Source organism: Asterias amurensis, chromosome 21, assembly GCF_032118995.1.
Source record: "Asterias amurensis chromosome 21, ASM3211899v1".
Lineage (NCBI taxonomy): Eukaryota > Metazoa > Echinodermata > Asteroidea > Forcipulatida > Asteriidae > Asterias > Asterias amurensis.
Genome location: NC_092668.1, coordinates 14,034,325 through 14,047,138, shown reverse-complemented (window position 1 = coordinate 14,047,138; position 12,814 = coordinate 14,034,325). Strand labels below are relative to the sequence as shown.

The window sequence follows — 12,814 nt, the reverse complement described above, 5'->3', positions numbered from 1 at the left end:
TGACCAGGGGCACAAAGGCAATGACCAGGGGCACAAAGGCAATGACCAGGGGCACAAAGGCAATGACCAGGGGCACAAAGGCAATGACCAGGGGCACAAAGGCAATGACCAAGGGCATGGAGGCAAAGGCTTAAATTCACTGCCCCCAGGAAGTATGAGACCCATTCATAAAAATGTACACTCAAATTGTTTGTTGCATAATGCCCTTGAAAATTCACCTTAATTCTTTAAGAAAAATCAGTCCGAGAAAAAAAATCCAGTCCAATAAAAATAAAAAAATGGATTAAAACAACTCTTGTCCATTGAAATTTGTTTTATTTAAGTGCCACATATCCTTGGGTACGGAAAATCATCTGCTATTATTTCTACCCCTTTCAGTTGGCTGGAAAAAATCTTTCAACGGGTGAAAAAAAAAAAAAAAAAAACAATGTCTGTGACAATTCGCAAGCTCGTTTACAATCCCTGGAAAGAATTACTTTCCCAAGTTCAGGGTCGGCTTAAATACTGGTGGGCATTTCAAAATGAAAAGCATGACTCTCGTGTCGACTTTTGTGTTTTGTGGCCATTTGATATAGTTGCCAAGGTGATATCTTGTATGAATTGTTGTTGTGCGTTCGGAATTCTTCAACGCGATACATGGTTGTGTGTATCAAGTAACATTTACATTTTTTTGCTCAAGGATTGATGGGAGTAATACAGTTAGCATATGTGAGTTTTGTCAAAGAGACTTACAAGTTTTTTAAAGAAGGGGAACACAGACTTTGTTACGAGGGTTTCTGTCTAGAACTTGGGGGTACAATTTCACAAAAACGAAAAGCCTGAAAATGAGTTGTGGACTCCCTTCGGTCTAGACAGATTTGGAACTTCAGGAAATCCCCCACTTTAAGCCCAGAGGTATTGTAGCCAAGAAAAGTTACTGGACCAAGAAATATTTTGAATTGACCATCAACTACAACTATTTCTCTCTTAAAAATAAAATGTGTTACCGATGAAAGTTGCACAAAGAAAAGCTTTAAGATAAGTTAGTCAATACTATTTACTTTAGATAAAATTTGTTTTGCATGAAGTTTGCAACAACAAAAAAAAGCTTTAGGATAAATTATTCAATACTATTTCAAACAGTACTTGAGTGCTGAACTTGTTCAGTTTAAAGGCAGAGATGACATTCGGCCCTAGGAAAAAAAGTATGAAAATTTTATGGGTACAAGAGCTGACCTACATGTGAAATGGATCGGCTTTATAGACCTTTCAGGTCATTCAATAATTTAATAACAATTTGACCGATTTTTTCTAAAGGGCAAAATGAATCAGAAATCAGTTTCTAGTAGAAAGAATATGATGCCTGTTAAAATTTACTGTCCAAGTGCTTAAAGGCAGTGGACACTATTGGTAAATACTCAAAATAACTATTAGTATAAAACAATACTTGGTAACGAGTAATGGGGAGAGGTTGGTAGTATAAAACATTGTGATAAACGGCTTCCTCTGAAGTGGAGTAGTTTTCGAGAAAGAAGTAGTTTTCACGAATTTGATTTTGAGACCTCAGATTTAGAATGAGAGGTCTCGAAATCAAGCATATGACAGCACTCAACTTCGTGTGACAAGGGTGCTTTTTCTTCCATGGTTATCTCGCAACTTCGACGACCAATTGAGCTCAAATTTTAACAGGTTTATTATTTTATGCATTTGTCAAGATACACTAAGTGAGAAGACTGGTGTTTGACAATTACCAATAGTGTCCACTGTCTTTAAACAACTGGGTCCAATTTCACTGTGACGTCAAAATTTGCATCGCTTTGCAGGAAGTATGAACTAGGCTTAACGCAATTTATTTATTTTGTTTTAGGGGAAAGTCACTCACCTGTTTTCGCATCAACCTCTATCGTTCCTGCCAAATGGGGTGGGGGAGGCGTCCCCGGGGGGTAGTGCTCTTGGTTGTACATCATCAGGTGGGCCAATGATGGTGGGTATGGCCCACTAGGGTGTACCATCGAAAGCTTGCTCCCCTGTAAATCAAAAAAGAAAGAAAAGACGAAAATTAAAAATAAGTTTTTAAGAATTATCAGTTTTATCACAAGATCTTGGTGCAGTTCCCTGTAGACAGTAATGGTAAACAGCATTCATTCTTAGACAGGTGACCAGATTTATTATGCATCCAGTTTCAAATTGGAAACAGTTCTGTAAGAAGAAGAAGGAGAAGGAGATGAAAAAGAAGATGGAAAAAGCATCTTTACCATGATCAATTTGATTTGATAAATGTTGGACGGAGTTGCAAAAAATGTGGTCGCTTGAGGCAACTTGGATCTCAAACTGTGCTTCTATGGTTGCTAAGGCTTAAAGCCATGTGACCTACATGCACAAATTCTCAACCAATCACAACAACTCAACTACCTTGGCAATGAATAAATAAATTTTTCCCAATACAAGTATTCTGTTTCAGGGTACCACGATCACAAAAAGAAACAGTTTTTTTTCCGTCCACTTTTATGACACCTGAGCTGAAATCCTAAGGTTCAACTGAAGAGCTCAATAGTTCTCCTATTTCAAGTAAAAACCCGACCATCTTTAATCACGCGCAGTTGGCGGAAGAGTGTTTGTCCTGCTTAGCTGTTACTGTTTGTATGTAATTAATCCACAGGTGGGTTCTTGAACTACGTGTTAGTTCAAACTGCGAACATACTCAAAGTAGCTCTATTAAAACTACGGCAAGTAAACCACGAGGTATTGAATGTCTGCTATTGTATGAATTGCTTCAAATACTTGCGGTGGGTGGCAGTGCTTGAGCAGGATTGCAAAATCAATGTTAAGCCACTTAAGAAACGGGATGTTGGTTTCGCTGGAACCGCGGATAAGCTTCTCTCAAAGGTGGAAAAGTGGGATATTTTTTAACAGCTGAAGGCAATATAGATATACCTCAAAATCATTTTAATAACTGAAGAATGAAACAAAAGATGGTTTTATTTTCAATATCTATATCCAGATAGTTTCACACTGTAGCCCTTAAAAAATATCAATAGAACTTGAAGGAGAAATGTTTATCATTTCCAGCTAAGAAAGAAAGAAAAAAGAGAGAGCCAAAATGACATAAAGTTAACATTGTTGCAACTAATGCAAAACTCATTTTTTGCTTAGCAAAGAAATTTGTTTGCTAAGCAGTATTTTCTGTTTAACAGTTTTATGAAATTGGGCCGTGTTCAAATCACATACTTTGCTTCTCTCAATACCAACATTTAATTCTCTTAAATAAATCAAATAAAGTAGAACTTAAAACACAATTTTTTTAAAATATAAATGTGACCAGATGAGGATACACGATTATGAGTTAGAGGAAAAAAGTGCACGCATTATTCTGAAGAAAAAAACAAAAATCGTCATCTATTTGAGAATTTATATTGTAATATCAGGAGTCATTATTTATGCATGCACATTATTGTGGTTTTCTAACAATGTTCCCATGTGTTCCGAGGGACAGCTGCAAAAGTCTTAAACAAAAATCCACTCGGCTCTAGCACCTAGGGTTCAAGCTCCAAGCTTGGGAGCATCCAGCAACTTGTTCCGAGACTACAGCACCCCCTACTGTTCTATAGGAACGGAGGTGTGCTCCTTAGATCAACACAAGAAGTGCTTTCAACTCCCCCTCCGTTCGGTCTCCGACAACGCACCTTAATGATGTCGACTTAAAAAGAGATTTATTCTGCTTTAAAAGGCAGCTCACTTTGCGGAAAAAATCGGTTACGTTTAGAGAAAACCTTCAAATTAAAAGAACTGACAGCTTGTTTCCTAGGTGATTTAAACCACACAAACGACAGAGGGGTTTGCTCTTTTTTTTTTCATTCAATGTTGAACTTGATTCATCACTTCACAATTAAGATCCAGGTTTTAATTCTGCCTACTGACACCCTCTTTGCATATTTGAAATCTTGCTGAGCAATAAGATAATTCACCAAATGCTTTTTTAAATTTGTAATATGACAACGACCACCCTTCCCCCACCCCGCCCCCCCCACCCCCCCCCAAAAAAAAAAAAAAAAAAAAAAAATATATACAAGCATTATGTTGGACATGATTTATTGGTCCTACCCTGCTTAAAATTTCCAGTAAACTGTCCGCAAATTAAGCCACTCAATTTCCAGACCATATTCTAAATATCTCGACACAGAACACACCTTTAAGTGTTTGAATGCCTACCCCACTACTGTCTGTGGCAATGAATGTAAGTCATTCTAGGCCAGAAACAATTTATTGGTACAGTCACATTTCGGGCATTTCTGCTTTGACAAGAAATGCGTGCTGCACCTTAAGTATTCCACCCTGTCTCTTCCGATGAATTAGAAAGAAGCGAAAAAAAAGAACCGTAGTGAGCTCTAAAGAAATTTATTGATTCAGTGGTGCCGTGCTGCTTGTGTGCTACGTCTACATGTACTTTGCCACCCACAAACAAAAACAGAGTTGACTGTTAAAGCGAAGAAATGTAGAGTGTGGACTTTACTCATTATCCGAGGCGCGATTTGCACAAAATTGAAAAAACCTGAATGCGAGCGATGGTCTCTCAAGATCGTCATTGTACATCCAGAAGAAGAATTTTCACAGACTAAACAAAAACAAAAAGGAGGGGAAAGCTACAGATAGTCTAGTCATCAGTTTGAAGAAGATAAAACACACACACAAGTCTGCTTGCCTTGTCCATTGGAGCAATTTTGGGGCAGTTTAATTGCAATTCCATTATATTTTTTTATTGTTTGCTAAAATCACTGGCCAGCGTTCCAGTGTAAAATTCAAGCCCTACTGCTAAGCAAATCAATTCTGTGCTCAATTTACCTATGTCTGTTCATACAGTTAGGGATGAGGGGGTGGGGGGGGGCTCAGTGTAAATACATTTTAAACTCCAGTTGGGAGTTTAGAAAAACGAAACAAACATTTTCCTATAAATTCCAGACATTGAGACCCTAAATTGATTTTAAAAGTTAAAAATCTCGGAGCAAACAAACAGGTGTTCTGCAAAATAGCCTTCAATAAGACAAAAGGTCATGTAGCAACTTTTTCTCTCCAAGTTCCCTAAAGTCCCTGAGAGTTTAGCTTTTCCAACAAAACTTGCGGCAATTCAACGGAGGTCGAACTAGACTAAGGTGTTCTGCCCTGATGGCTACGTACAATAATACTAACCTAACACTACGACTGTACTTTTTTCCCCTTCGATTGTGACTTTTTACAAGAGTGCATAGTGGGGAGGGAGGGTAGTTAAAAAAAAAGTACAGTTGATCCTCTGGAACTGGCCAAGGTTTGTATACTTTCTATTGAGAGATATGATTTATGGTCACGGCATTGAATGGGGTTAGGATGGGGGGGGGGGGGCTCATGGTAGCAACACAGCAGACGTGACATGGTAGAATAGAAGGGTCTACACTCCGCACAGTTGGGTACCATTCATGTACAATGGCCAGCCACATCTGTCTGTACTATAATGTCACTAGCACAGTCTGGCCCACTGACAGTTTTGCTAGGTAGTTATTTCCCTGCTTGCGCAAAAAGGAGATTATGTATCTCAAAATAATGGATTTGTGGGTTGTTCCTTTCTTCAAAGAGCCAGGCAGAAGGCAGGGAGGTTGATGGTTGATTTAGGCTCTGGAACTCAGAAGAGCTCATACCAAGAAAATATCTAAAAAGTGTCACGCAGAGTTTTGTCAAAGATGTACAATAATCCAAAGATGACAATAGAAGTCTTATTTGATACTCACTTTTTTAATAAGTAATGCGAAGTATACAAACAAGCTTAAAAGCAAACAGACTAACAGCCACATGTCATGCATTGCATGTCATGCCACATGTCATGCATCTTATTTTGGTGGTCCCAATATTTTTCTGCTTAGCAAATAAGCCAATAAACCAATTTCGGCTCAAAAGCTCCACAAAAGCTTATTTTATAATTTCAGCAAAGGCGTTTACTCAACATTAGGCCCCCTAACAACACAAAGCAAAATGAAAAATTTTTGGTCAATGCATAATGAGGTTTTCAATCTAACAAAACCATCTTTGATGATCTTGTACCAAGAATCATCAGTGCACAAAACAGTCACCACTTCCCTTTCAATCACCTACCACCAGCCCCTGTCTGATTTCTCATTTGCGAAAACCCGTCTTCTTCGACACAACCCGCAAAGGCAGCGCGTGCAACTCATGACAAATTGGGGCCCGTCGTCAGATGACAAACGAGTTTACCCTAGCTCGCTGGTGCCATGCATTTTTTCAACGATCACCGGAGCGTAACGCTACTGAATGGTGAAAGCTTAAGGGCAGTAGAACAGAGTCTCTACGTGATTTCATTTTTCAGAGCTGTACTTTTGAATTGAAGGCATTTATGGTAGAGAGTGGGGGGTTAGGACTGTTGTGTTCCTATGAATATTCCGACTCACATTTTCATTGTTGTTGATTAATGATACATGAGTGATTTTTTTACATTATTATGAAAGGGAGAAAATGAAATAAAGTCAGTAGTGAGCTGTGGGAGTGCAACACAGACAATGAACTTCCTGTAAACCTTCAAACCGCAAATAAGGTCCAAGTAAATTAACAAATAATAGTAATAATAATAGTAGTAAACATTTATATAGCGCCATATCCATCGAAAACTATGCTCAATGGCGCTAATACAGAGAAACAAACGAAAGTAAAGTTAGTTGGATATTGGAAACTGCTATTTTGATATTGGATATATTCACATAGGTAAATCCTATCTGAATGTCCAATTTCATTGACTTAGAAGTAGACATTCGCTGTACAAACCTATGTGAATGACCAATGTTCAAATAGAAAGTACACATTGGCTGTTCAGGCATATGTAAATGACCATTGTCCAGTATAAAACTTGCTTTACAGTTCACAAAAATTGTTAATTTATTGTACAATGGGTTTAAAACAAAATAGGTTCCTTCAATACAAAGTATATTTCTAACACTGTCCTTCATTAAACATTAACTTGGCAGCATTGCAATTTAAGCAATTTCCAAAGAGAACAAAGATAAATATTTAATATTTTTCATTTTTCAATATTAATTCCTCATTTTAAAGAAAAGAATAGTGTCACTCTTCCAAACAATGAAAAGATACCTTTATAAATAATATTAAAAAATGTATTTTTTTCATCAAAAGTGGCTCCGCAACATTCAAAAACCACAAAAATTACACTCACTCCAGCAAACATAATTTTTCATGGGTGCCTGGTCGCCTTATCATAACAAACACACGGTACCCTTCATACCAGCCACAAGAGCAAGACCAAAAAACCATCACTGAATGAGCAGAGGAAACAAATATATATACGAGAGAGAAAAAAAGAAAAAAAAATCCATTGACCTTGATGTAGAAAATAGGATTTTAAAAGCCGTCAACCGACAACGGGGGAGAAACCTGCCGAGCTATAATCCCCCAATCACCTTACGGAATCTTGGACGATCCATCTGTTCCTTTTCCCGAGACATACCTCTCTCACTTTCTCAGCTCTCCCTCAGACTTTATGCCCAGAGAAGCACACTGATGACGACGGATGCAGTGATAGCATGAAGAGATTTGCCTCCCCCCTCTCTCTTTTTTCACTGCGTGCCTTTTTGTCTTCATCTTTCCCCTCCCTTCTTGTTTCTTCTCGCTCTTTCTCTCACTAAGCCGCCATGATAATTCAGCATGATAGGCTCACTCGTGAGGCTTCCTGATTAACAGCAAGCGGCTGGCTGTAATGGTTTTTGCCCAACAGCACATCTTGATCGGACTCAGGAACATGTGCCCTGCCAGCCGTCCATGTACCTTGCCGTACCAACATCAGGTCTGATACTTCACGGAGTCAACAAAGGTGATGCCTTCGTGCCTTTGAATGCTCCAGTAGAAATTTACAATTTCTTCATAGGGTGCCAAAGCATACAACCTGAAAATTGCCCTTGCCCAACCCCATTGCTGTACAATAATACCATTCTCTGGGTTTTAGGTTCACGCTACAAATACGTTGTAAATCTTTTATTTTGCTTACTGATAATAATATTTCATGAGAAAATTAGCTGTTGCAAACTGCTTAACAACCAAAAGGACCGATGGTAAATGCAACAAATAGCTAATGGCCTGACATTTCAACCCTAGCAGAGTCTTTCTCAAAGGCTAAAAAGTTTGTTAACAATTAAAAAGACAAAACCTAATTAATTTCTTAAAAGCCCTGTAAGAAGGGGGTAGGGGGATCAAGACTGGCTCCATTTCATAAGTTTGCTAGCTCAAAATACACCTTACTGAGTAGAGCCAGGTTACCAGCCAGGGTTCCCTGCAGAGGAGCAATATACTAATCACGATTTCTGCTAACCAGGTTTTATTTAACTCAACAAAGACACTACTAAAGTAATTTCTACAATGCTCTGACCCAGCACAGCTTCAACTAATTGCCAATCCATTTTGGTTACCGATGTCAAACAATTTCCTCTGAACGTTAAACAATTTCATATTCAAAGTCGGACTCCTCGAAAAACCACTCTCCCTGCATCTAAACATTTCCACAAAGAGCAGCTTTAAGCCTTCATTGTAATGAATCACCACAACTTAACAAACCCTACACATCAAAAACAAACAAACCCAAACCTGACATTTCAAAACACAGACACGCTCAATAAACTTCGGCACAAACTATGCCCTTCTTCCTCGACACGTTCCTAGAGCCCATTAATCCTTGGCTTATGAAAAACGACGGCATTTGAGCTGCCTTCTTAGATAGCTTTGCACCTTCGGTGTCGGCGTTTTTCGTCTTGATATTTATTTCTGATCACTGGCTAACTAAAAGAAATTAAAAATAAACTGACCTGAAAGATCAGGGGTGAACGACCGGGAGAACATCAAGACAAAAAAAGTCTTGCATTCTTAAATACTTTGAATTTGGGTTCATTTAGGTGCAAATCATTTCCAAATTCAAAATGGCATCAATTAGCGGGGCTTCTCTGATAATGACTTCTTTCTTTTTAAAAAAGGTTATCGCTGTTATTTATCAATTTAGACCCAATATTTATTCAATGAGAAGCATTTTCCCCCCTGGTGGGAATTAAAAGGTGCTCTTCACTGAAAGTGATCAGCGGAAAGTATAAACTTAAGGCCAATAAATCCTGGATAAAAGGGCTTTCTTGATAAAGCTTATGAATACAAAACTTAAGTCAAATTGTGTGAATGTTGTCAACTAGTCTGGCACCTTCATGCCATGCCTAACTAAACAACAAGGACAAGATACCGGGAACCAGATGGTGAATCTTACTCTTTTCTGCTCAGCAGTATCTGTCTGCGCTAAGCAAATTTGCATGCTTAAGCAGCTGCGTGATAATCTTCTTCATAAAAGTTTGAAGGTCATGCATAAAAGAAGATAATGCCAAGAAGATGATGCAAACTCTTAATGTATATCAGTCAGTACGGAATAATTTCAAATAATCTCCTCAAAAATTTGAAATTGGGTTTATGGCAATATCAGGCCATGTATGGATTCAATGGCTACCGCTAGGCCACCATGCCATCATAACAACACATTGATACTGACGCCAAGAGCGTCAAACAGAGTACCAGTGATGAAAACCACCAATCAAGTCATCACATCGTAGCCTCCTTATACTGTGAAGATGAAGAGAAAAAAAGAGGGGGGTGGATAGAGAGGCAAAACCCTCCCAAGAGAGGTATAAAGAGGGCGAGCCATACTGTCTACTTTCTGTGCCCCAAGACCAATGAATCCCGCCTCCGTTGAGTGGCAAATAATCCCTCTGAAAAATCATCTCACGCCATTTTGCCGTCCGGGGATGAAGGGTGAACGATATCTCTTGTTGACATCAACGACACTCCGATACAGATCTGTTGGTGCAAGTTCTGTTTCACTCGCAAGAAAGAAAAAAAAGAGAGAGCGACAGGGAGGGACTTAAAAAAGAAAAAAGAGAGAGGAAAAAAAAAAAAAAACAGCAGTCAGGGCGGTGGTCGTTGAACCAATTGAAGTGAAGAATTTAGACTGAGATTTCTCTTCAGAGCATGGAGACCGGGAAGGACTTAAGACTGAAACTCAAGACGAAACTCAAGACATCCTTGTGCGAAATAAGGTCAGAGATAGCCCGGAAACCCCAAATTTACGACTCATGGAGGGAAAATAGGCCACGATAATGCCGCCGTGGCGGTGAGGTAAAAATGGAGGGAAAGTTAATACGTGTTAATTTAAAAAGGTTGCCACGTACAACAGCATCAGGGTGTGTATCATAATCCAGACTGGGGGGACGCATCAATTTGATACGATATGGACAAATAATAATTGGGTTAGAGCTGGGTTTTTCCGTTGTAATGCAACGACTATAACTGGATTTAAAGAAATGCCCTGAAAAGCATACTAATGTCTTCAGCAACATGGTGTAGACAAGTAAAGAGGCAAAACTTGCCATAATTTATCAGAATTGCAGATGTCTAGGTACTTTTTATTTATTTGGTTTGTCGGAAATTAATTCAGTGAACCTGATATTGATATTTGATCTCAGATGCAATTAATAATGTGTGGCATGTGCAGGGAATGAAATTTATCGGCAGAGATTTTCTTCCAACTCCAAAACTACTTCCTGATGGTCAGTCGGTGAAATAACCACTGCTGATTCGGACCCTAAGCATCTTACAACAGCGCCCTCTGTCATCAGACTAGTATAATCACAAATGAAAACGTCCACTCACAAGTTTGTTGTTGTTTACCGAGCAAATTATCGCTGTCAGGTTGGTGTAGTGGTGTCTTGCCTCGCCTTCCACCTCTGGGACCCCGGTTCGAATTCCACCGGGGGCACTGTGTGGATTGCATTTTGAGGTCCTACTTGACTGTGTGGATTTTCCCTGGAATAATTCTCAGGTTTTTTTTCCTCCTACATCTAAAACTGAAACTTCTTCATCATCTTCTCCTCTCGTTTGGCTCTAATTGGAGAATATTTATCCAGATCCAGATTCAGATCACAAATTATTTTTGAGAAATTGTAAAGGTGTGAAACAGAAAGGCACTCTCTTCTTGGTCAGTGAAAACGGCCAATACCCTAAAGCATTTAACAAATACTGCCCTCTACTGTTAGAATAAGCTAATCCCCAACCAAACGCCAACTCCCAAACTCCTTTTTCAACACGTAATTCACGCCTGGTTGTCACGGCCTGCAACACCCATCAACCCCCAGAATTAACTTGATTAAGATTTTTTTTTCGAGCTTCGTCTCTCGACAATCCCGAGGTCCTTCTAAGATTAAAAAAAACAAAAAAACAATGAAGAAAAAAAAAAAATCTTTAACTCGATGAGAAGGAAGTTCTGTACAGCCAATTATGGTATCTTTGGCATTGTTCATCACGACCAATTTAATCGCAATTAGAAAAGTGCATTTTCCGTTTGGGCGCACGCAGCCCCCCGCCTTCTGATTACGTGGTGAAGGCTTTCAACGAACTAAAGGCTTTCTCCTCCTCTTAATAGCATTTTAGTCAGATTTGCTTCCTATTCTTGGGTTTCGGCGGGAAATCTATTAACACCGAGAGCATGGCTGGAATTAGAGCTAGCGGGAGAGTCTACCCTAAAAAAAAAAAAAAACTAGGAATGGCACGAAACAAACCCATGTGTTTTCATCTTGTTGATGTTGACGTGAAAACGAAAACTAACCCTTAAAAAAAAGAAAAACACTTAGAAACGGGAAAGTCAGGAACTTCACGAAGGGAACCCATCAGTTCTGTCTTGTTTGTTGTTGATGAGAGAACAAAAACTAAACTTAAGTTCTCATGTCACGGAACTTACAATAGATCAAGAACAACAAAATACTGAAATTGGTTTTATAGAAGAGTTTGCGGTAACACCATGTAATAACAATCTCTAAATGAGTTGGGGTGGTTCTGAAAAGAACCGTCGTTGGATTAACTCGACGTTTGAAATTGGTTTGCTGAAAACTGAACAAAATGTTGTTTATTTGTGTTGATTTTTTGGGGGGAAATACACTCGTAACTTAAGACTATATTTGAGTCAGGGTTACCTTGATAAAAACAATTTTAACTTTTTGAGAAAGATTCTACTAGGGTCGAAACACCAGACAATACTTGAATGCAAAAAGTATTTAACTACACAATTGGAATGCAATTCAGCATTTACCAAAAACCACAGCCTATCCAAGCACGGCCTCCCGTCTGGGTGCCAGTGTATCGACAGAAAACACACAGTCATCCATGATCCACTACCCCACCCACTTCATATCACTCTCTTTATTTTGTTGAAATCAGCCGCAAATTCACACAATTCGGTTCAACACGCTTTACTCATACACAATCAGCGACCCAACACTGAAAAATTATTACTGTATGCAATCCCAAGGTTACACTGGCATATCTCAACTTATAAAATATTCAAAGTAACGTCAACAGATAAAATCTACAAAGAAACGTTCTACAAAGAAACGATCGACAGAAGAAGAAAAACAAAGGAGAATCAAAAAGGAAAAATACCACTACCATGACAATCTATGATCTAATGGTCAAACTTCGAATACTTGTATTTCAATTGCGTCACGGTCGCTGCACATGTTTAATCCAGTTGAACGCTTTCACAGATTTCGTCTCTGCGGTGGTTAATCTTCCACCAAACCAAACTTAATAAAGTCAGACAAGCGCAAAGGTACATGTTCGGTGTGCGTTACACTATTTGCGTTGTGGGTTTTTGAGTGATTCGTGCGATTAGAGATACTGGTACTCTGGTCGGATGGGCTAGAAATAAAAAACCAAGGTGCAAACATCATTAAAAAAAGAGAAAAATATTTCCATCCATTTAAAGTAGGCA

The 12,814-nt window shown here is 38.8% G+C and overlaps 1 protein-coding gene across 2 annotated transcripts in view; it reads right to left on the bottom strand.

Moving 5' to 3' along the window:
- Positions 1-12,814, bottom strand: part of LOC139952823 (transcription factor 7-like 2) — a 90,302-nt gene that overhangs the window by 18,859 nt on the left and 58,629 nt on the right. For both annotated transcript variants that reach the window (XM_071952068.1, XM_071952069.1), the window contains exon 4: positions 1,862-2,006. In XM_071952068.1, the coding sequence (XP_071808169.1) occupies positions 1,862-2,006 (145 nt within the window). The remainder of the gene's footprint in view (positions 1-1,861; positions 2,007-12,814) is intronic.